Source organism: Aptenodytes forsteri, unplaced genomic scaffold (assembly GCF_000699145.1).
Source record: "Aptenodytes forsteri isolate BGI_AS27 unplaced genomic scaffold, ASM69914v1 Scaffold237, whole genome shotgun sequence".
Taxonomy (NCBI): domain Eukaryota; kingdom Metazoa; phylum Chordata; class Aves; order Sphenisciformes; family Spheniscidae; genus Aptenodytes; species Aptenodytes forsteri.
Window position 1 is genome coordinate 2,792,848 of NW_008794451.1, and position 21,068 is coordinate 2,813,915.

The window sequence follows — 21,068 nt, forward strand, 5'->3', positions numbered from 1 at the left end:
GTTTCCTCTCGTCCTATCACTTGTTCCTTGTGAGAAGAGACCGACCCCCACCTCGCTACAACCTCCTTTCAGGTAGTTGTAGAGAGCGATGAGGTCTCCCCTCAGCCTCCTTTTCTCCAGGCTAAACAACCCCAGTTCCCTCAGCCGCTCCTCATCAGACTTGTTCTCCAGACCCCTCACCAGCCTCATTGCCCTTCTCTGGACACGCTCCAGCACCTCAACGTCCTTCTTGTAGTGAAGGGCCCAAAACTGAACACAGTATTCGAGCCTGTGCGGCCTCACCAGTGCCGAGTACAGGGGCACGATCACTTCCCTACTCCTGCTGGCCACGCTATTTCTGATACAGGCCAGGATGCCATTGGCCTTCTTGGCCGCCTGGGCACACTGCCGGCTCACGTTCAGCCGGCTGTCGACTGACACCAAGTGCACATTCTTGTGTAACTTCAGGTAGCTCACAGAAACCAAGTCATGAGAATCTTAACAAAACAATTAATAACTGTTTTTCAGTGAGTTAAGCAAAGAGAAGAGAGGACAAAAGCATAATTAAGAGAAAGTGACAGTGTCCCTCTTTTGCAGGACAGGATTTCGGATGGTGTACTGGGTCTGGCTGGCATGAGTTGATTTTCTTCATGGCAGCCTGTATGGTGCTGTGTGTTAGATCTGTAACCAAAACAGTATTGATAACACACCAGTGTTTCAGCTATTGCTGGTCAGTGCTTGTACAGTGTCAAGGCCTTCTCCATTTCTCACTCTGCCCCCGCGGTAAGCTGGGAAGTTGGGAGGGGACACAGCTGGGACCAGCTGACCTGCACTGATGAAAGAGATGGTCCATACCATATAACGTCATGCTCAGCAATAAAAACACATGGGGATGGGGACCCACTCCAAAGTAGCTGTTGCTTGGAGAATGGCTGGGCATTGGTCTGCCAGTGGGAGTTGGTTTGCGTCATTCCCCCCTCCCCTTTTGTCCTTCACTTATTAAATTGTCCTTATCTCAACCCATGAGTTACTCTCTTGTTTCGCTCTTCTGATTCTCTCCCCGATCCCACTGGGGGAAGAGAGCGAGCAACCAGCCGGTTGCTTAGTTGCTGTCTGGGATCAACCCACCACAGGTGGATATAATAGGATTGGCCAAAACTGTAAGAGCCAACTCAGCTGATGCTAATGTAAGAGATGCTAATGTCTGTAGGCACTTTGGGGAGCTGGGAGAGTATACTAAATTGTACACAGATAAATAGGAAGTTCAGAAAGAAAGTGAAGGATGGAATGTTTTGGCAATGTTACACGGGGGTCGCAATCTGGTTTTGAATTTTGTGAGTTTGGAGTAACAACTGAAGATCTTGATTTCCCTCAGGTTAAACATTCTTTCTTTCAGCAAAAGTCCTCTACTTAGTCTTGTTTTAAATGTATTGTCATATAAATTCTTAGAAATATATATTGACATGTTAGAATTAATACAATGAAGAAAACTGTACAAAATATGCAGCTGTGTTTATAGGTATGGGGAGAGAGTACAATGTATGTCAAGTACAGAACTTTATGGTAATAGATGTTAAATTTTCAGTGACATTATGGTGTTGGTTACAACCAGGACATTGATCTGTCTTTTTTGGCCTTCATATGTACAATCTTTCTGGGTTTAGAAGATGTCCAATTTTGGTTTATTCTCTGAAAATCTCGGTTTTAGGTTATCATCAAGAATATGGGTTGGAATCTCATCTCTCCTCTTGTTAGATGTATTTTCATGTATAAACTGGAAGATGATAAGCGAGAGCACTGCCTGAAGATACTAGATCAGTTGGCACAGGTACGTTTTTGAAATACATGGTTATAATACAATAATTGTAGGGAAGGGAGAGGTCCTAATTTTCCCTCTGATTTCCAAAGAAAACAAGGCATGAATACTTCTGGGTTCTTCTGTCCATTTCCCATAACTTTTAAACTCATGGGCCGGTTTCATCTGAAGTAGACACAAGCTTAGTGTTCTTGGAGATAATTAACCTCTTATAAATCTTGTGAAAATAGTAACTGGACAAAACAAAGAGACATAGCATTACGCAGAAGAAAAAGGCAGATAGAACTCAAAGTTTTTGATAGCCAGCTGCTGCAGTCAGAGCAGCCACAGCAATACTGCCTCTTGTCTACTGCAGATACAGTATGACAATGAGTACCTGATGATTCTGATGGAGCAGTAGGGGGGGGGAGTTTTAACCTCTAGAAAACTAGTTCCCTTTCATTTATGTACTTAGAAAACAACTTGCAAACCTCTAGCTTGAGTTAAATTCACACTGAAGTTTTTCTTTTCTCTCTACTCCTAAGGGTTACTTTGCTAAGGTACTTGTGATGTTTTTATAGACCGTAGAAATCAAGTTTAGTGTCATTATTTATTATGTTTTCAGCTTATATGAAAGTGTACACATGTATACACTCTGCAGAAGACGTTCATTGTAGGGAAGTACTTATTGTTTCATATTTGTTTTCTTAAAGATTATCTTGGATGTTCAGATCTGCTTTCTTGACGTTCAGGAACTTGTTAAAGTTTGCTTGTGATGAATTTTTTAGCTTATGACCATGGTGATTAAAAAATATGCATTGTTCCTCTCCTGCAGCTATGCAATCCGAAGGAACTTTTTTTGGGTTTACTTGAGCAGATTGAGCAGACCTCTGGAGAGCAAGTGTGCCAAACTGTCATGTTATTGCTTCAGCCTTTGCAGATAGGTAAGATGCGCTTTCTCAGATGATTTATGAATTAAATTTTCTCATTTATTTATCAAATTAGTTTAGCCTTTGCTGGAATAGTTTCAGAATATGTCTGTCCTGACAGGCTTTACAGTCTATTATATTCTGCAAAATAACACAAGGTATAATTCTCATGCTTATATTGGCCTGTTAGAAAAAGATTTTAGATGGGATTTATAGCATCAGTTGAAAAAGCAATATTCAGCTATTTTTCATCATTTACAAGAACGTTGTCCTGTGGCAGTTATATTTAGAGGTGTAAACCATTCATACTGTTGCTACAGAAATAGAGAATTACATGGATTTGTGAAATTCTTCATTATTTAACTTTTAAAACATACAATTCCATATTTTCATAGTATAAAACTTTTATTTCAGATTGAAATATTTGATTGGTAGGAGGAAGCATTCTTCTGGCTTACATATAAAAACTAAAAATGTTGGTTTTGGATACCCACTAACTAGGTAACAAGTAATAGTTTCTGTTTTGATATGTGAGATGAAATGAAGTGTCTTTTATGAAGTTTAAGTCTGATTGTAGCAGTCTCTGAGATATGTTATTGAATTATGTTAGAATTTAACAAGAGAAGCATTTTGGTAATTAGAAGTATGTGGTTTTTTGGATAGACAATCCGCAGTCTGCCAGTGCAGTTTAAGTGGAGAGCCACTAGTGCTACTTTCTCAGCCTGAGAGCCCCTCTGTTGGTTCTGCCATGGAGTATGTAACAGTTCTGAGCTGCTTCAGGTAGAGTCAGGTCTCAGCAGAAAGGTTGGGCCATTGCCTCTGGTTTTGCCAAACACAGAAGGAGTTGAGCAATCAAGCAAGAATAAATCAGTTTTCCAGATCAGATAGATGAATATTATTTCATTTAGACTAGTTCTAGACAGACTTTTTTTTTTTCAGTCCTCATCATGGTGCTACAGAGAAAGGAAGAATGTGTTGAAATACGTGACTGCTTTAATATTTGTCATTCTCAAATATATGGTCATCTTAAATACAGTATATTAAACTAGCTGATGATGTTTAGTCTTGCTGGATTTGCTCATGTGATTTCAGGTATCAGTCCCTCTCCTTCCCTGAAACTAAAGGCTTGCTTATGTAGTCACATTGTTTTTCTTCACGTTTTCCTCTACTAAGTAAGTAATAATGTCTCAAAATGTGCGCGTGCTCTTTTTTTTTTTTTCTCCCCCCACCTCCAGTGCTTTTGAAACTTCAGAACAAGAAGGCCTACTCAGTGGGTTTATCTTTGGCGATGATTATGAATCAGCTTACTGCCTTACCCGTACCTTATACAAAACAACAAATACAAGAAGATAAACTTGGTCTCTGTCAATGTTGTAATGCAGTGGTGGACTTTGCTAAACCCTTTGTGAATGAAGTTGTTAAAAACATGGAAAAGTCATCAGAATACAATGACATGGAGCTGAAAGAAGAATTATTAAAATTGTGAGCATTTTATGTTAGTGTAATATATTCCTATAACTTAACAAAATGAACAGTAGGCATTTATTACATAGGCAGTAAATAAATAATCTTATTAATGTTTTATAATACTGCCAACTTATATTAACTAATGTGGTATTTCGAGAAAGAAAAACCCTAAATATGCCTTACATACTTACGAAGTGAGAGAAGAAAAATAAAAATAATTATGGGGTTTTTTTTTAGTACAGGGAAATGGTAAAGAAATACTAGTCTCTGTGCTGTGAAGCTGTTTTGGTATTCTTCTGCTTCTCCTCAAATTTACAACAGTGAGGATAATCATATTCTGGAGGTGGAGTCTAAGGAATGCTTCTACAGGGGATGTTCTTTTTTTTTAATTCTCCTTGGAATATCAGGAATAGCAGCAGCTAATATGAGTATAGACTTTATTCTTGGTCGTCAGTGACACTATTATAGTCTGTATTTGTGACCTTATTGGTGATTTAGTTTTACCTCTTTTTATTTCAGCTGTATGAAAAGCCTGAAATATCCATTATTGACAGCTCAGCTTGAGCAACTTGAAGGCATTGAAGAACATCCCTTTCGGTGTTTTGCAACTGAAATTATAGTAAGTGCAGTCAAAATTAATTACAATGTTTGCAAAACCAGTGGTCTAGTTCAGAATTACCTAGAACTTGTTGTAGAGCTCATTTTGCTTCCTTTATTGCTTAGTGGGATGACTTACTGGGCCTTGTAAGATAATGCAGGTAGATAAAGGTCTAGAACAGTTCCAGGTCCCATCTCTGGAAATTACAAATCTTGCAGAGACAGTTTTGCTCCTTGTAAACCAGTTTGGACTGCTCTGTGAATCAGCAGCTGCCACTTTGTTGTAACTGCTTCTTTTTCTTGGTGATGTATGAATTTATTAGAATATCTAAAGGATTGTCTTCGCTGCAGTATTACGTCAAGGCAAAATCTACGTTACCTTTAATCCAAGTGTTGCACAGAGAGAAATCTCTAGTGTGCCTAGTGCAGTGCCAGCTGACTATTAAAGAATATAAATCGGTGTTTGGCTGCTGCTGATGCTAGAGCTGGAAATTCAGTGGGAACATGTCTGTTCCATGCTACCAATGCAGTTACTCTGGTTTTGAATGTTTTACATAGCAGCTGTGTTTTATTAGAGCAAGATTATTGTGGGTATAGATAATTTTATTTAAATTTGCAACAAAACCAAGCCTTGTAAGGAGATAGTCAGGTACAGTCCGTGCATATGTTGGAACACACAATACGTGTATGTTTTCAGAAATAGGAGTAGGTGTGATTAATAAAGTTACAGCAAGTAGAGCTGTGCTTTGTTCATGTTTTGAATGTGGTAAAGAGTATTTCCTCTCTTGCACATTTCCAAATGTAGTGGCTTGACCCCAGCTGGCAGCTAAGCCCTGACCCAGTCACTCACTTAGGCCCCCTCATCGGAATGGGGAAGAGAATCTGAAGGGCCAAAGCAAGAAAAACTCACGGGTTGAGAAAAAGACAATTTAATAAATGAAGGAAAAAACCCCCAAGTGATGCAGTCGCAGTCACTCACCACCTCCTTACCAGCAGACCGATGCCCAGCCAGTCTCTGAATGACAGTTAATCTGAAAAATACTACATCCCCACAACTTGTTGCTGAGTGTGATGTTATAGGGGATGGAATACCTTTTTGATCAGTTCGGGTCAGCTGTCCCAGCTGTGTCCCCTCCCAGCTTCTCACCCACCCTCTGCCTGCTTGCTGAGCGGCAGAGTAAGAATCAGAAGGCCTTGACCCTGTGTAAGCACTGCTCAGCGATAGCTGAAACACTGGTGCGTTATCAACACTGTTTTCATCGCGGATCTAAAACAGAGCACCATACGGGCTGCCACGAAGAAAACCAACTCCATGCCAGCCAGAGCCAGTACACCAAATTTAAAATATTTGTAAATACCAGTTGTCTCTAATTTTCAAATGTGTGTTTATACAATGACTTGTGTTGGGCTGATGAAATGAAGGAACCTTCTTGACAGCCAGGTGCTGGATTATTTTATAACAGTTTATTCAGAAGCAGGCTGGTAAATCTTACTACGAAATAAAAGGGTGGAAAATATTCCCAGTACTAAATGGAGTCTTCCCTCGGGATAGCCAATGGGCCACTAGTTGGGTAACACTGAATAGACCGTAACAGCTCATTTGTATCAAGATTGCAGCTAAGGTCTTCAACTCTTACAAAACAAGCTGACCTTTTTAGATGTATAGGAGAACTGAGCTTTAAATGACTATTAACTGGTTATTAATATTTACCGTTAACAAAAATACAATTCTGGTTTTGATAACTGGCCATTGCAATTCTTTTCTGTAAGTTGTTTTATAAACTATGGATACACTTGTTTCTCATGTTAATGTCGGCTGTATTAAAGACTAGAGTTAAGTTTGAGCTTTGGACTTTGTTCTACCTTGTTATCCCTGGTTAGAGGAGGAAAATTCACAAGTCAAATACAGAAGGACAGAAGTCAAAGAATGCCTGGAGCTTTGTAAGAGGGAAATGGAAGTTACAGAGAAGGTAGAGTGGGGGTGAAACTGGCTGGGGGACAGAGGAAATCTAGCTATCGGAGGAAGATGGCTGAAATGGCTATAAACTATGAACTAGGGAGTTAGAAGAAAGACAGCTTTTTATATGATATAGTGGAGGAATTAGTCCTAGAAGAGCAGAGAGACTGGGTCAGGGTGTCAGTTTGGGGGAGGGAATGGCACACTAAGACTTGATGAGTTTCAAAAGGAAGACTTGGAGCCAGCTGGGATGAGGAAAGCACACAAAAATACACTACATATAAGTGTGTGCAAATGTGCATGCACACACAGGAAGCCTGGAAGTTGCCATGTGATGCAACTCTTTCTTCTCCATTTTGTGTTTAAAAATCTAAGCATTTTTGCACACAAAATTCTGTATCCAAATGTTAAGATTGTAAAGTGAAGCACACTAAGCAGTTACCAAAACTTTTGGTTGTTTTTCAACCATAATTAGGTTTTCTATCATGATCACATCCATGTTTTTCTGCAGCATGTCTCAGCATAGGATGGAACTGCTGTGTGGATCAATCAGGGTTGTGCAATGAAAGAGAATCTTGTCTCTGAGACCTTTACTTCATTTATTGCAGGACTTTTAGGGTGTGCAGTGAAGGAGGCAGGGATTACCAGAAGATGATCTCATGGCTAAGATAGTTGAAGGGTGCTTTGAAAAACTGGCTTTTTATCCTGCCTCTCCTGTTGGGCACGGTCTGAAACCATGTTTTTTATGCTAATTATGAATTACCTTTTCTTCATATTCTCAAGAAATTGACTTCTGCTGTTTGTGGAATTGGGTAATGAGAGCTGCAGCTAAGGTCAGTAAAGTCATGCTTTGACTGTATGACATTTTGTGTAATCCTAATTTTCCAAAATGTGAGATCCCAGGTGTTCAGTTTGGACAACTCCGGAATAGTGAGTTAACCTTGGTCTCGCTGTTTCTTCATGATATGTACAATAGGAGTTACACTACCTCCTAATCCACATGAATGTGGGGGGGGCGGGTGGAAAAAACCACACTAGTATTTGTGAAGTACTCGGGTGTCATTGTGTTGCACATCACTGGAAAGAAAGGCCATACAGAGTGATTGTAACTTTAAAGCGGGGCTTGCCTTTAGCAGATAAACGTTGTGTTGCATATTGATTAGTGAGCAGAAAACAAAATAGTGAGTATTCTGTGATCTGAAAAACACAGGGGTCCTGTGGCATAATGTGATCGTGAGGCTATCATTATTCATAGCATTGTGGATAAGGGAGCCAAACTAGGCTTGGCTTTTGCTAGCTTTTGAGTGCTTGACTTTGCCATCTTAGTAACATTCTTCTAACAGTAGTTATTTTTCCTGCAGGGTCCTTTTTGTGTATGTGTATATAGCATAAATACAAAATATTTATATTAATTTATATATATGCTATGTAAGAGAATTTACTGTAAATACAGTTAAAGCTTTGAAACTTAACTGGTATACAGGTCTTTTAAAGGCGACTATAGGCAATCTATCTTTCTTTTTTAGGACATTTTGTGGGATATTAGAGAACTGATACCATTAGTGTTTTTACATCGTAAAGGCAAAAGTCCACACTGGGAGAATCAGGAGTTTGCGGACATAGAGCAAAAGAATTCTGCAGATTCTTTGGCATGTCTGTCATATCTGATGTTTGTTCAGCATTTTGGTATTGATTGCTTTCCAGCGGTATTTAGGTAAGAACTATTCTTCCTCACTTACTGTAAGTCTGTACTTCGAAGATTCTTTCTGAGCAGAAGAAGACTTTTTGTTCGTGAATAGTTATGAATGAAAACTGTGTATTTCACTAGAATTTTGTTTCATGTCAACCTTTATGCATTTATATTTTATGTAGCTTATAGTATATACATAAGAACATACTCCAGTCCTGCAGATTACTCTGTTACGGTTTAATTTTAGATGAGCTGTTCTTTTAAAGAAACAGGGTTAGTCACATGCTGAAAATGAACACGTATTAAACTTTCAATTGCATATTTAGAGACAGCTTCTATGTAGGAGTTATTAACAGCAATTTGACTTACTATTTTGTGTCTATTTCAAAATTATTAATTCTATAAAGATTTTTTTTATAAATTTTTCCAAAAAGACTAATCCCGTCAAATATATTAACTGTGTGCAAATGTATATGGCTTATGCAGTTTAATGTAAACCTAATCTTTCTCTTTTAGTCCATCATACCTTCTGCAGTGCAACATGACGCATATTGAAGTGCTACTGAAAAGGTAGGGTTTATGGTATTTGGAGTTCTAGGTAGTGGGTGTCATCTTTTATAGTAATTCAGAGAATCAAATTTCAAATATACCAGATAAGTTCAGAGGAGGTTTTTAAACCTGAGAGTTAAAACGGCAGTTCCACAACAAGATGGCTTCTTTTACTAAGAAGTATAAAAAGTTGTCTAAAACATATATTTATTGTTTTCAGCTTGTATTGTGATATCATTTTTAGAAACTTTATTCTGAAAATGCAAAATTAAGGTCTTTTAAACATATGCAGAATAATTGGAGTGTATATTTACTTGTACTTCTGTAACAATTAGTTTGCTACTAGAGAAAACTATCATGATAGCATTTATTTGAATGTATTCTGCTACGATATGCTGTCTGATTAAAGGTCAGGCTTTCTAAAGGAAACCAGACTTTTCCATATATTGTGATTATTTCACCTTCCATAAGCAGCAGTGTTGGCCAAATAGTTTCTAGCGCTGCTATAGAAGGGAAGTTTCCCATTAGGACTGCTTACCATTTCTTGGTAAAGTTTAAACAAAACTTCCTGGTCTCTTCAGTTTAGGATCTGTTGTGTTTTTCTTAGGCTTGCAGAACTATGCAAATGGAATCATCTGGGAAAAGTTTCATTTTCTTTGTTAATCAATGTCTTGATACCTGTGAGATGCTACTTTTGAGCATTTATAAATATCGAGGGGAAAAAAAAGTCATTTTTGACCCTGAAGAGAGGAGTCTAATCTTCAACTTTTCATCAGCCAGTTTATTCTAAAAATCTTTGAGAGGAATAATGAAGATACTATATTTAGAAAATAGAATGAAAATTGTTGAGGGACAAGTACTTTTTGATCTCTATTCTAGTATTTCTTCTGAAATAGCAACAGTGTCTTTTTAATTAACAACTGAAATTTGATAATGTTTCTTCTTCTTCTAGAACAGAAGAATCTATGTTATCTAAAGGACTTGTAAGTTTTCTTTTAATCAAATTTTCAATTTTGGAATGTTTTGTTTTGTTTTGTTTTCCAGTTTAAGTAATGGTAAAACTTTAGTTTCCCTTTCTAAGCAAGGTACAAATGATAGTTTAGATAATAGCCTCAGAAATATTTTGAGGCTTAATTAGGTATTCTTCAGTCTTACAAACACTTATATTTATTGAACTTCACACACATGCATAAATGTCTAAATTACCATTATCACTTACATTTGTAGCTCCTAGGAACTTTGGATATGCGAATGAGCATTTATAGTGAAGGTGGTTTTAGCCATGAAATGTTAAGCATGTAGATTAATGTCTTATATATGTGCAAAATGTTGGCAGCTTTTTGTTTTTTCCCCCCACCTGCAGGACCTGTTTGAGAGCTGTTTATTGAGAATGGAAGATAACAGCCTTCTCCATCAGTATTTAGAATTCAGAGATTTTATTGATGTACCTCAGGTAATACGAAGCAATGTACAGAAGTCTTTAAAGTTTGATTATAACTAATATCTAGCTATCTTCTAGGTGTTTAAGAGAGGACATGCTACTGAACCTTTATACACCTGTGTCGTTAAATTGAAACCTTTGGTGTCTTGCTATACAGAATTGATTGTCTTTTCTACCTGCTACAGCATAAAGTTTCAGTGACAGTTAAAATATACTTAGTGTATGTACAGGCCACTGGGGTAGGTGGGCACTGATCTTAGCTGAAAGATGATGCTTGCTCATTTTTGCCTCTTCCTTGCAAATCTGCTGCTTGACTACGTTCTTGTTTGGACCCAACAGTATGAGTATAGTAGTCTTGTGTATCAGCCCTGGGATTTCAACCACTGAAGCTAATGTGAATTTCTCTGATGAGAATCGTCTCACAGGCATGGTTTTGTGGGCTGTGGGTTTTGGTTTTTGTTGGGTTTGGGTTTTTTTTAATGTCTTGAATAGATTTTAGTCAGTGTGATGTAATGTACTAATCTGTATGTAATTAGAAATTATGTTTTCTTTGTCCAACTGCAGGATTTGGTGAAAGTTATGACCCTTTGTCCCATAGAGCATCTGGTATGTAATGGGACCTACAGAATCAGTTAAGTGCTGGATTTATTTAATTAGAATTAATCTGATAACATCTTTTTTTTTTTTTAAGAGAAAGAAGAGTTTAAATATTTTGCAGTTGTTCATAGACAAGTTTGACGCAGAGGGAAAATATACATTATTCAGGTATGCATACAAATTACTGTAGATTGTGTAATATCAGCCTTGGTGCAGCCTAATTGCATAAATACAATGTTTTCTGACAGAGTTCCTATCTGGTAAACTACATTAATTTTACTATGTTAATTTTTGGGCAAATAATGATTTCCAATTGCCTCACATAAAATCAGCTGTCTTATGTAAGCTAGTGTTTAAAGGTTACATAGTCATTCATCTGTGGTAAAACTCCCACTTAGATGACATTATGGCGTTATTCACTAAGTTTTGAGCTAACTATATAGGCAGCTTTGAGGAGATAATATTTTTGTTTGTTTGTTTGAAGGTGTTTACTGAAGACAAGCAACCATGCTGGTGTGGAAGGATACATTATTAAAAACATAAAAGATCAGATTCACTTATCGTTAACGGTGAGGCTATTACCACTAAAAAACAAGTTGCCATCTCAAAATTCTATCAGTATTACGTTGAGAAGATGTGTAGAGCTCAAGCTTTGAGTGATGCATTAAAAAAAATCCACTTTGAAAAGAAACATAAGATTGGGAAATTATATCATTAAAAATATTAATTTGGCTTTTTTCTGCATATGTATTTTTACATTATAATTTTACAAATGTATTTTTTGATTGCACTATCTTATTGTATTTTTTGAAGAAGTTATTATTACCTTTTCTGTGCTTGAAAATACATGCTTCTTTCTTAAAGAGGAACTACTCAGTATTTTGTTTTATCCTCACAGTTCCTCATTGCTTGAATATAATTAAAATGCTACAGTCCAGACAGAATTATTAATTTTTTCTTGGTTTTTATGATGACAGTCAGCATTATATTACGAGTGCTTCACAAACCTTAAGTTCATCAGAAAGGGTTGAGTTAGATCAAAGCCATTTAAATCTCGTATTTTATAATCATTTGTATCAGGAAGTTGGAAAAAGTAATTAAAAATAAATTAGTAGCTCTTTTTTTCTCTCTCTCTCTCTTTTTTTTTAACTGCTTAGGGCCTTTTCCAAACAAAATTTGATTCTCAGGGATACTGCCTTTTGTCAAATAGGACAATATAGTAAATTTATGCATATTTTATGCTAGCATAATTATGTTAGAAAACAGTGAATTACTATTTATTAGATCATAGTCTATCCTGTATATTGAATCAGCAGGGGTGAAGAAGATGATAAGATGAAAACTGTTCCAAAAGGGGCTTGCGCTAAAATCGAATAAGTAAAAGTATATTCTGAAATTTCCTTACTTACAGCCTCAAAATTCTCTTAATACATTTCTTCCGTGTAGAGTTCCCTGGCTGTCAAAAAGACAAATAATTTTAAAATTTCATCATATGAATTTGAATATTCTAGGTTTGTTGCACAGAATTCTGCTATAGACATAATGATAACAATTTCCTATTGCTGTCCATTTACTTCATCTTAGTTTTTGTGCCCAGCTAGTCTTAATCTTTCCAGGTCCTGCATCTGATCTGACTTAACAGACAGTTACCCTTCTCGTCTCCTTATCTAATCTCGGTTTTCCTTCTAATCCATTTCTGCCTTTGTCCCGGTTTCCTCTCTTGTCTAGCTTTTGCCCTGTGTATGATATCTCTTCCCCCAACCTTCCCCACCTTTACCTGAGATAAGGACTTTGCCAGCACGGGACCTTTGCAACAACTCCATGCTCTCAGCTTCGTTGTACTGACATGAAAGAGCCTTTTGAAGAGGCTGCGAAACTTTCAGAGAGAAGCGTGCTCACTTGCTCTTTGGGAATGATGGGCACACCCTTAAGTTAGCACCAGTGCAGGGAGGCTCAACCATCCTCACTGAGGAGGGAATTTTCAGGGGTCTTAGCTGCAAGGCTTTAAAAAAACTTCCGCTAAGCAAGTGAGAGAGGTGTTTTTTTGTTGTTTTGCCCCTCCTTACTTCATATTTGTTGTAATTTAGGGGAATTTTTGTGAAAATAGCAAGTGGTCTGTCTGTGATGGCAGAGGGCGTCAGAGTAATTATGTTCTGCCACTTCAAAACCTACTACTCTCCATCTTACGCTTAAATGATTCTCCTTTCTGTCCTCTCCTCCCTCCCGCTTTCAAAAGAAAGTAATTGAATGTCCTTCCTCCATCAAAGAACCATAGAGGTGAAGGAGTACTTCACTTGCAAGCATTGCTAGGAGTTGTGGGTTTAGAAATATGCAAAGAAAACTTAAAACACCTGATCATCTTTAAAAAAAAAAAAATCGTGATACTACTATTATGAAATGAATAGAGTCTCTGGTAAAGATAGCTAATTGTTCCATACCTCAGTATAAAAGAAGAGAGTGCTTAGTACAATTTGCTAAATTTATGTAAACAAATATTAACTATATAGATGGTGGTATGGTGAAGAGGTGGAGAATCTATTCTAGTGAAACTGAAAAGAACAGCTTGGCATGAAGAGACAAAGTAGGGAGGACTATGAAAAGACTAGTTTGTATACTTCATTCACATGTAGTAATTAAAAAAGATTTCTGCCAGTGTTTGAAATTTTTTTTTATTTTGCTTCTCTCTTTTCCCAAAACTGTTGTTAAATTATTTAAGATTTATTTAAAATATCTTTAAGATTTAAATTTTGCACTCAACTAAACTTTTTGTATCGCTTTTTTCAGAAGGCATGTGACAACATTTGGTTTACGGGACATCACCTGATCTCGCTTCTGGATTTAGTGCTTTTGCTTCCAGAAGGTGCTGAGACAGATCTTCTGCAAAACTCAGATAGGTGAGTTGTAATCACAGTTAGAGGCTTTTCTCCTTTTTAATCATTTAAAAAGACTTCAAACTACCTTACTACAATGGGAGGTGTGCTGTCATGTAATTAATGAGGTGACAGCATCAATGTATTTTAAACTAGAAATGGAAATGATCGCTTATTTCAGCCATCCTTTCAACTAACGCTGTATAGAAGAATGTTACAATGTTATTACATTGATTTGAACAATAAGAAAGGAATTCCTTCTCCATTCCCTGAGGATGTAAGGCCTCAGATGCCAAATTACAGAACTATATTCCCTGAGGATATAAGGCCTCAGATGCCAAATTACAGAACTAAGAGGTAAAGCATTATTTCTTCAGGACTGTATGGTTTGTCAGCTTTCTGCAGAAGCAATTGGCAGAACAAAAGAAATGTGGTATGTTGTCTTATGTGACACAGGGGGACAACAATTATCAGATACAACTTTTAGCACACAGCCTTTTTGAGGCTGTTTCACACATTGCTGCTGGGAATCCAGTATCTCTTGAGTGAGAATACAGAGCCACCTGAACAGCAAATACTTGCATTAAGTAATACAAAAATAACGGCCAGTGTCTCTGAAAATCTCCTGTATAGGACAAGTCTCTTCCTGTATGATAAGTAAAGGTTGGGCTTGTAAGTCCATAGGGTGATAGTGTCCAGATGGACACATAACTACTTAAAAACCCAGATGTGTGATCTGTAACTGTACTGTTTATCTGGAAAAAGCAATAAATAGTTTCTGCTAAAAAGTATGGTAAAACAAAAGCAAAAAGCATATTTTTAAAAAGCACTCAAAAGTAAGAATTCAATCCAGTAATAGAGAACTGTCACACTAGTTTCATATCAACTTTGGATCACCAGTGATGCATATTACAAATTCCGTAGTAAGGTTCTATCTCTTCAGAGAACTTTCCTTCACAATCAGCAGCCTTCTCCAATCTGCTGACGGTTTTAATCTTACTTGCAAAGTGTCAACTGTTGTGACGTGGATGTTACTGCACGCTGGTGCTCTAGACTAAGCTATATTGCTCAACAGAGGAGTGGCTGCGTTTTGTACAAATGGATATTTTTAGGATGTCTGGCTAATGGACAATTTAAATTATTATCCCTGTAATACAAATCTGTGTTCTAAATAATAGCGTATTTTTAATTCACAGGATTATGGCGTCACTAAATCTACTAAGATACTTAGTCATTAAGGATTGTGAAAGTGATAATCAAGTAAGTACTAACTGATTTGAAAATGATTGATTAGCTAAGGGCTGAGAGCTCGACTCACGTGAATGCTGTTATCCTTGATTTAAAAATGTTTTTTGCTTTTTTCTTTGCAATGCTCAGTAATCCATAAGTGATGTTTTTATTAACTACATTAGGAGATATGTGACGTGTGCGTTTTATTCTGATGAAATTTGATTGCATTCATACTTAACTGTTGCTGTAAACAAGCTAATCCTTTTACTCTGCCTGATGAACTGTATGTCCGTAACTGTCTGTCACCATAAAATAACATCTCTATCAAGTATTCCCATGAGAAGAAATATTTGTTACTCTTGCTTATTTATTCAGTGGTATCCCTCAAGCCTCCAAGTGGATTTTTTTATAATAATGATAATACAAACCTTTGCAGTTCAGGAGATCCATTTTATTCATCTTTAGGCAAAATACTTTTTCTGTGATATGCTGAAAGTTAATAGTATTAAGATTTCTCAGAAAGTATTTAATAATCATATTTAAATAGTTTTTAGCTGGGCAAAACAGTATTCTATATTGACCGCAACTGTGCAGCTGCATAATAGGTACATGTTAAAAGCGTCCCTAGGTATTAGCATCAAAAAAATTCTTGTCTGTAATATCCACTTGCTGAATTAACAAAAGGAATGGCCAGACCTATCTGATTTTCTGCTACATTGCTTTACTGGATACAGCCTAGAATGTTTTATGCACATAGGTGACTTGCCAGCCTAAACTGCCCACCACTGTAGTTCACCTACGTTTTTATTATCGGTATACCTCTTTACCTTCATTTCTTCTGTGTGTGGATGTTTGAGTGTAGGTATTTCAGAAATACTCTGCATACTTAAACTTTGCAGTATATTTAAAAAATTGAAACTGCCTTTATGTATTTTACCCATATAATATTATGCTACCTCGGTTTAAAGCAGGATTTTATAGCTTTAGTTGTAATCCCCACCTCTTTCTTCTCTGTTTTGTTTAGCTCTTTTCTGTCTGAAGCAGTCAGCAACACTTGTTACTGGTAGATCAGTGCAAACTGTATTTGTTATTCAATTGCTGTATGGCTTTTCAGTGTAGTATGTTATGATGGACCTGCTGGTTTTGTGTACAGTCAGTCCTGTCCACCTGCAGTTGACAGAAAGGAAATGTGATCCTGGATACTCAAGGGGAAACGTCTGAATTTCACAATTGGGTCGATACATGGATTCCATATTCTAGTAGCTGATTTATAAATGCTTTGACTCGCATTGTGTCATACAGCATTGAAGAGCCAATGGAATTATTTATGTTTAGTTTTCCAATTACATTCCACTACCAAATGGCTACTTATTCTGCTAGTAAATGCAAGTTCTGTTGACTCTTTCAAATTACTGTGTTCCACCATTCCTCTGATTCATGCAATTCAGTAGCTTTTTATCCACTCGTATCATGTAGCAAACAAGTATCACCTGATCTAGTTGAAGATGTCCCTGCTCATTGCAGGGGGGTTGGACTAGATGACCTTTAAAGGTCTCTTCCAACCCAAACTATTCTATGATCTCCTTAGTACTAAATGTTTTGATTTTTGCATTAAAATATTTCTTTAAATTAGTGACGGTTTAAAGAAAAATTGCTTTTCAGTTTTAAAGTACAGTAAAGCCTTTCCTGACTTCAGTAAGCAGTATCATGGTCAGATGAATATTCTACCCAGAAGATAAGTATCCTAAGGTGTTTTGTTGTTCTCCCCCAGTTCCTTGACTGACTTTATGATTTGGTATAATATACTTCAGTATATCACTTTCTGTTTTCTAAATACAGGAAAAAAAATCTCATCTACTTTTAGAGCACTTTGAGATCTATGAATACAGATTTTATAAGTGCGTAATGATATTATTAGTCTAAGTAGAAGAATAATAATATAGCTTGCTCTGATTACCAAAACTGTAATGAAAATGAATAGTAAAAATAGCTTTCAGTTGGTGCATTTCTAATTTACTATTTATGTAATTAGTTAGTATTGACAGACTATATCCGTTTCTCAGATTTACGGAGCGATTACTGTTTAAGTGCTCATTATGGTCCACTCAGTTTCATGTAAATGCTTAGCTTTGTAAGAAAAAAGAGTATTCCTCTCTTATTATTATTAAAAATTTATACATAGTAGCACACAATTGCTGTAACAGTGCTGTCTAGTACCTGGCATAAAGAATGTCCCTACAGTTTGTAGAGAAAATAGCATCACCTCTTCTGAAGTTTTCCCTTAAACTTAAGCCCTGCCAGTTCTTCTTGACTTCTTCCCTCTCTCCTTTCATGTAGTGCAAGTGGGGCAGGAAGAAAAATGCTTCTTTTCATGTCAGTTCAGATGTTTTGATTGCTGTGTAACAAGCACTTTAATTATCAAGTTTAAAAATCAGTGTTCTTCTGGAAAGTTATTTCTTCATTTTTAGCCCCATTCTGATGGAAGTAATTACCGGTTTTCTTATTTGACCAGTTAACTTTGTGTCATTTAGCATTAAAATTTGGTGAATTTTCCACTGTAATCAGCAATACTATTTAACATTGAGAACTTGTATTTTTATCGTCCTTACTCTGCCCTTTGAGGATACTGCCTGAAGAAAGGAGTCATATAAACGGCTCCTATATCCAAAGACACAAAGACTGCTTTATATTTGTTTCCTTCTACAGCAGTTTTGTAACTAGAAGCTTCTAAGGTGCCAAGGCAGAGAAGTTTTCCTCTCGTGCTGTGTAACCTTGAACAGCCTTGCTTTTGAGCATCTTTTCCTTGTATCTCTTGCTTCCTGAGTGCCGTTACTGTAAACTCCTCCTTTCACCCATGCCAAACTGGGGAGAAGTTCACGTGTCACTTTGGCTAGTGTGCCTAAGGATGGGGTAGTAGCATATCCAGTAACATTCCTACAATGCTTTTAAAACTGAGTGCAATATAGACAAGACCCTTACATATTTGGGGAGCATGACATTTATCAGAGCTTTCATTTGGCATCGCAATACTGTGTTAATTCGGGAACTTAAATATTTGTGCCATTTTGCTGCTGAATTATCTTAGAGGAATCTACAACTGCTCTTTACTCCCTGTAGAGATTCTAGCCTGAGAAAGTGGCTAGTACTGCCCCTCCAACATACCAAGGTCCTTTCAGCTTTGCTTACAAGAACAAGTTGAAAACGTGTGTTTCCATTGCTGTAGTTATCAGCCTACATACTAAGTTGCCCCCCACCCCCCCTCTTGACTGCTTCATCCTCCAATTTTCAACACATAATGTTGAAAATGTGAGAGAGAGGAGCTTAAACGTCCATCATGATGCTATTCATGCTTAAATGGATGAGTCTAAATTCTTTTTTTCTCTTTCCCCAGCACAGAAGTGTATGTTATAAAGACTAGTCCAAAAACTCGTGCTCAAAAACTTAGCGTTGCAATGCTCCATTAAAAGTAATTTGTAGCCTTCTCTGCTCTGTTTGAATAGACTGGTGTATGGACCACACTTGCCAAGATTGAGCAAAATTTCTTAAAACCACTGCACGTAGGACTCAATATGTCAAAAGCGCACTATGAAGCAGAAATAAAGAACAAGAAAGAAAACAGAAGAGGTTAGTTGTTTTCTTTTTTTCTTAGCTTTGTTCATATTTACAAACTTTGTAAAGCCTTTGGAAACAAAGAATTGGTGAGTGCTGTATAGATCATGTTTTATTTAACTGTTGACACTATCCCAAATTTCAAGTAATAATTCAGTAGTTGCTATATTTGATATTAATAATTTTCATAATTGGTCAGAAAAATCTGAACTCGCTTCTCTCTCGTCACATTTGTAAACCTTATGGGAACCTGATAGAAATGTCACATGGAGATCTTCAAAGCTTGTTCTGCATTTATACTTTTGATTTTACGGTTAGACAGGAGCATCTAAGTCTCTCTGTGAATATATAGGCCTTAGGTTTCATACTAGGTGTGGGGAGGTTAACGAGGAGAAATAATTTGCACGGCAAGTAGGTGCTCTCTTAAAGCCTGAAGGATTACATTCTGGATTTTTATTTGTTTATTTTAATCTGACACACAGAATCAGATTCTGCTGTGGGTTAAGCAGACACATTCCACAGGGCATAGGCGCTATAGCTGCTTTAGGCCATGTCTGTGTATGTCAGATCCTCTGTTCCTTTGTGGTCTCCAGTGTAATTAAGACAGCCCAAGGAACTCGCTTCTGCTACCAAAAATGTCAGTATGGCTTTTTGCCCCTAGTCTTGTCCTCTTCTGTTGTTGTAAACTATATGAGGCAGAGAAGGGGAATTTTTCTGAAGGTGACCTGTGGATATCTGTCTAAAGGGAACCCTTTAAAATGAATCGGGAAGAAGCCTTTTCTTTAAGCCCCTCTTACATTTCTCTTGGCTTTGACAAAGCATAAAAAGATTCGAGTTCAGGAGAGAACATCTAACTCAAAATAGTGAATGGTTTAGCCTTTCTCCCCAGTGTATAATCTTTGTAAGCACTATGTTGAATTTCAGATATGTGGTCTGAATGTAAGAGTTTTTCCCCTTAGTTTACAGACTTGTCCTTGTAGTTTTGCCTGCTGCAAGTAATCTGTCTGAAACAGAGAAGCCTGCAGCCTTTTCTTAATAAAATAAGTATTTCATGTCTGGCTTCATTAGGTCAAGCTAAAGAACCTTCTACTATCTGTCCGGCTGTGGAAATATTAAAAATGTATCAAAAAATGACCAGATTTAACTTTTTTTTTCCTTTTAAGGAGCATTTTTGCTATATAAAATTGTTTTGAGTTGCAGATATTGCCTGTTTAGTAATGTATATAGAAAGTGCAGAGAGAGCATCCAGCTCAAACTGTCTTCCTCTTAAGGTTCAGCACCTCCTGTCCTGTGTTTGGTCAATCCCTAGGTCTGTGGGGGTTTTTAACAATGACTGTCCTAGAAATGCTAATATTTTAAATAGTCCTTTCATTCTAAAAGTTACGTGAAACAGCAGCCTGATCTCTGGTTGGTTATTTTCTTCTACAGAGGCACACAGTTCTAACACAGTTTGTTCTCTAACTGTTAGTGGGGAAAAGATGCCTGCCATGACTACTGACATGCAGCTTCAGGTGAGTTTGCGTTTCCTTCAGAGTTATTCAGAAGTATTGACGTTTTCTCTTCAATCTGGAGACAAACGTACATGTACAGTGGGTAAAAAAAAAAAAATTCTTCTAATAAAAATAACATTAATCTCTTTCGTCATTTCAGGTTTTACACTCGGCCCTCTTCACATTTGATTTAATAGAAAGCGTTCTAGCTCGAGTAGAAGAACTCATTGAAGTGAAAATAAAAGCTGTAATGGATGAAAATAGTTAGGTCAGCTGAAGTATTTGAATTAACATACTTCTTATAAGATCATTTTGACCATGAGGCTTTAGTTGAAAAGGAGGCTACCAACCTTTAAAGAAGAGCAATTCAGAGTGGCCTCTAGAAGAATTGCAAGTGCTGCTCTTCATAAGTCTTCTTGCTGTTCTTTTTTTATTTTCTTTTTCCATTGTTGTGTGCGATTCAGACAGATGGCCTCTTTACCGAAATACTGCTCTTCAGAATTTGATGCTTTTTCTTAAGTTTAGAAACTAAAAACAAGGGGGTTTTTTGTTCTTATGCTGTGGCAAGAAGGTATGGTTGTGTATTTATTTTTGTTGATTTTCAGAATTTGTTAGATATAGTTGCTGACTGGTGTTGTGAATTACAAAGTTTGTTGTTTTTTTTTTTTTTTTTAAAGTGACTGGAGAGCCATTGATTAAAAAGCACCGTTTAAGCGCAAGGTATTTTTATTAGTGCTTTTTAACGTTGAAAAACAAGCTTCTGTATTTACAAACAAGACTGTAAGGCATAGATAGATAATAGTAGAAACACTATGGCAAAGGAAACCAGGTTTAAAGAGAAACACATCAACTTTGAGCCAAGTAAGAT

General features: G+C 36.9%; 1 protein-coding gene across 2 annotated transcripts in view; it reads left to right on the top strand.

Moving 5' to 3' along the window:
• The window catches only part of GLMN (glomulin, FKBP associated protein), a 22,067-nt gene extending 1,008 nt beyond the window's left edge, over positions 1 to 21,059 (top strand). Inside the window, exons 3-18 of one of the 2 annotated variants that reach the window (XM_009290470.1) lie at positions 1,688 to 1,807; positions 2,610 to 2,718; positions 3,939 to 4,185; positions 4,690 to 4,789; positions 8,251 to 8,438; positions 8,931 to 8,984; positions 9,916 to 9,946; positions 10,327 to 10,416; positions 10,969 to 11,010; positions 11,096 to 11,169; positions 11,486 to 11,570; positions 13,786 to 13,895; positions 15,068 to 15,131; positions 18,602 to 18,725; positions 20,139 to 20,221; positions 20,361 to 21,059. In XM_009290470.1, coding sequence (XP_009288745.1) covers positions 1,688 to 1,807; positions 2,610 to 2,718; positions 3,939 to 4,185; positions 4,690 to 4,789; positions 8,251 to 8,438; positions 8,931 to 8,984; positions 9,916 to 9,946; positions 10,327 to 10,416; positions 10,969 to 11,010; positions 11,096 to 11,169; positions 11,486 to 11,570; positions 13,786 to 13,895; positions 15,068 to 15,131; positions 18,602 to 18,725; positions 20,139 to 20,221; positions 20,361 to 20,468 — 1,629 coding nt within the window. In that variant the 3' untranslated portion in view covers positions 20,469 to 21,059. The remainder of the gene's footprint in view (positions 1 to 1,687; positions 1,808 to 2,609; positions 2,719 to 3,938; positions 4,186 to 4,689; positions 4,790 to 8,250; positions 8,439 to 8,930; positions 8,985 to 9,915; positions 9,947 to 10,326; positions 10,417 to 10,968; positions 11,011 to 11,095; positions 11,170 to 11,485; positions 11,571 to 13,785; positions 13,896 to 15,067; positions 15,132 to 18,601; positions 18,726 to 20,138; positions 20,222 to 20,360) is intronic. The other variant, XM_009290472.1, reaches the window with a different exon arrangement.
• The last annotated feature ends 9 nt before the right edge of the window (positions 21,060 to 21,068 follow it).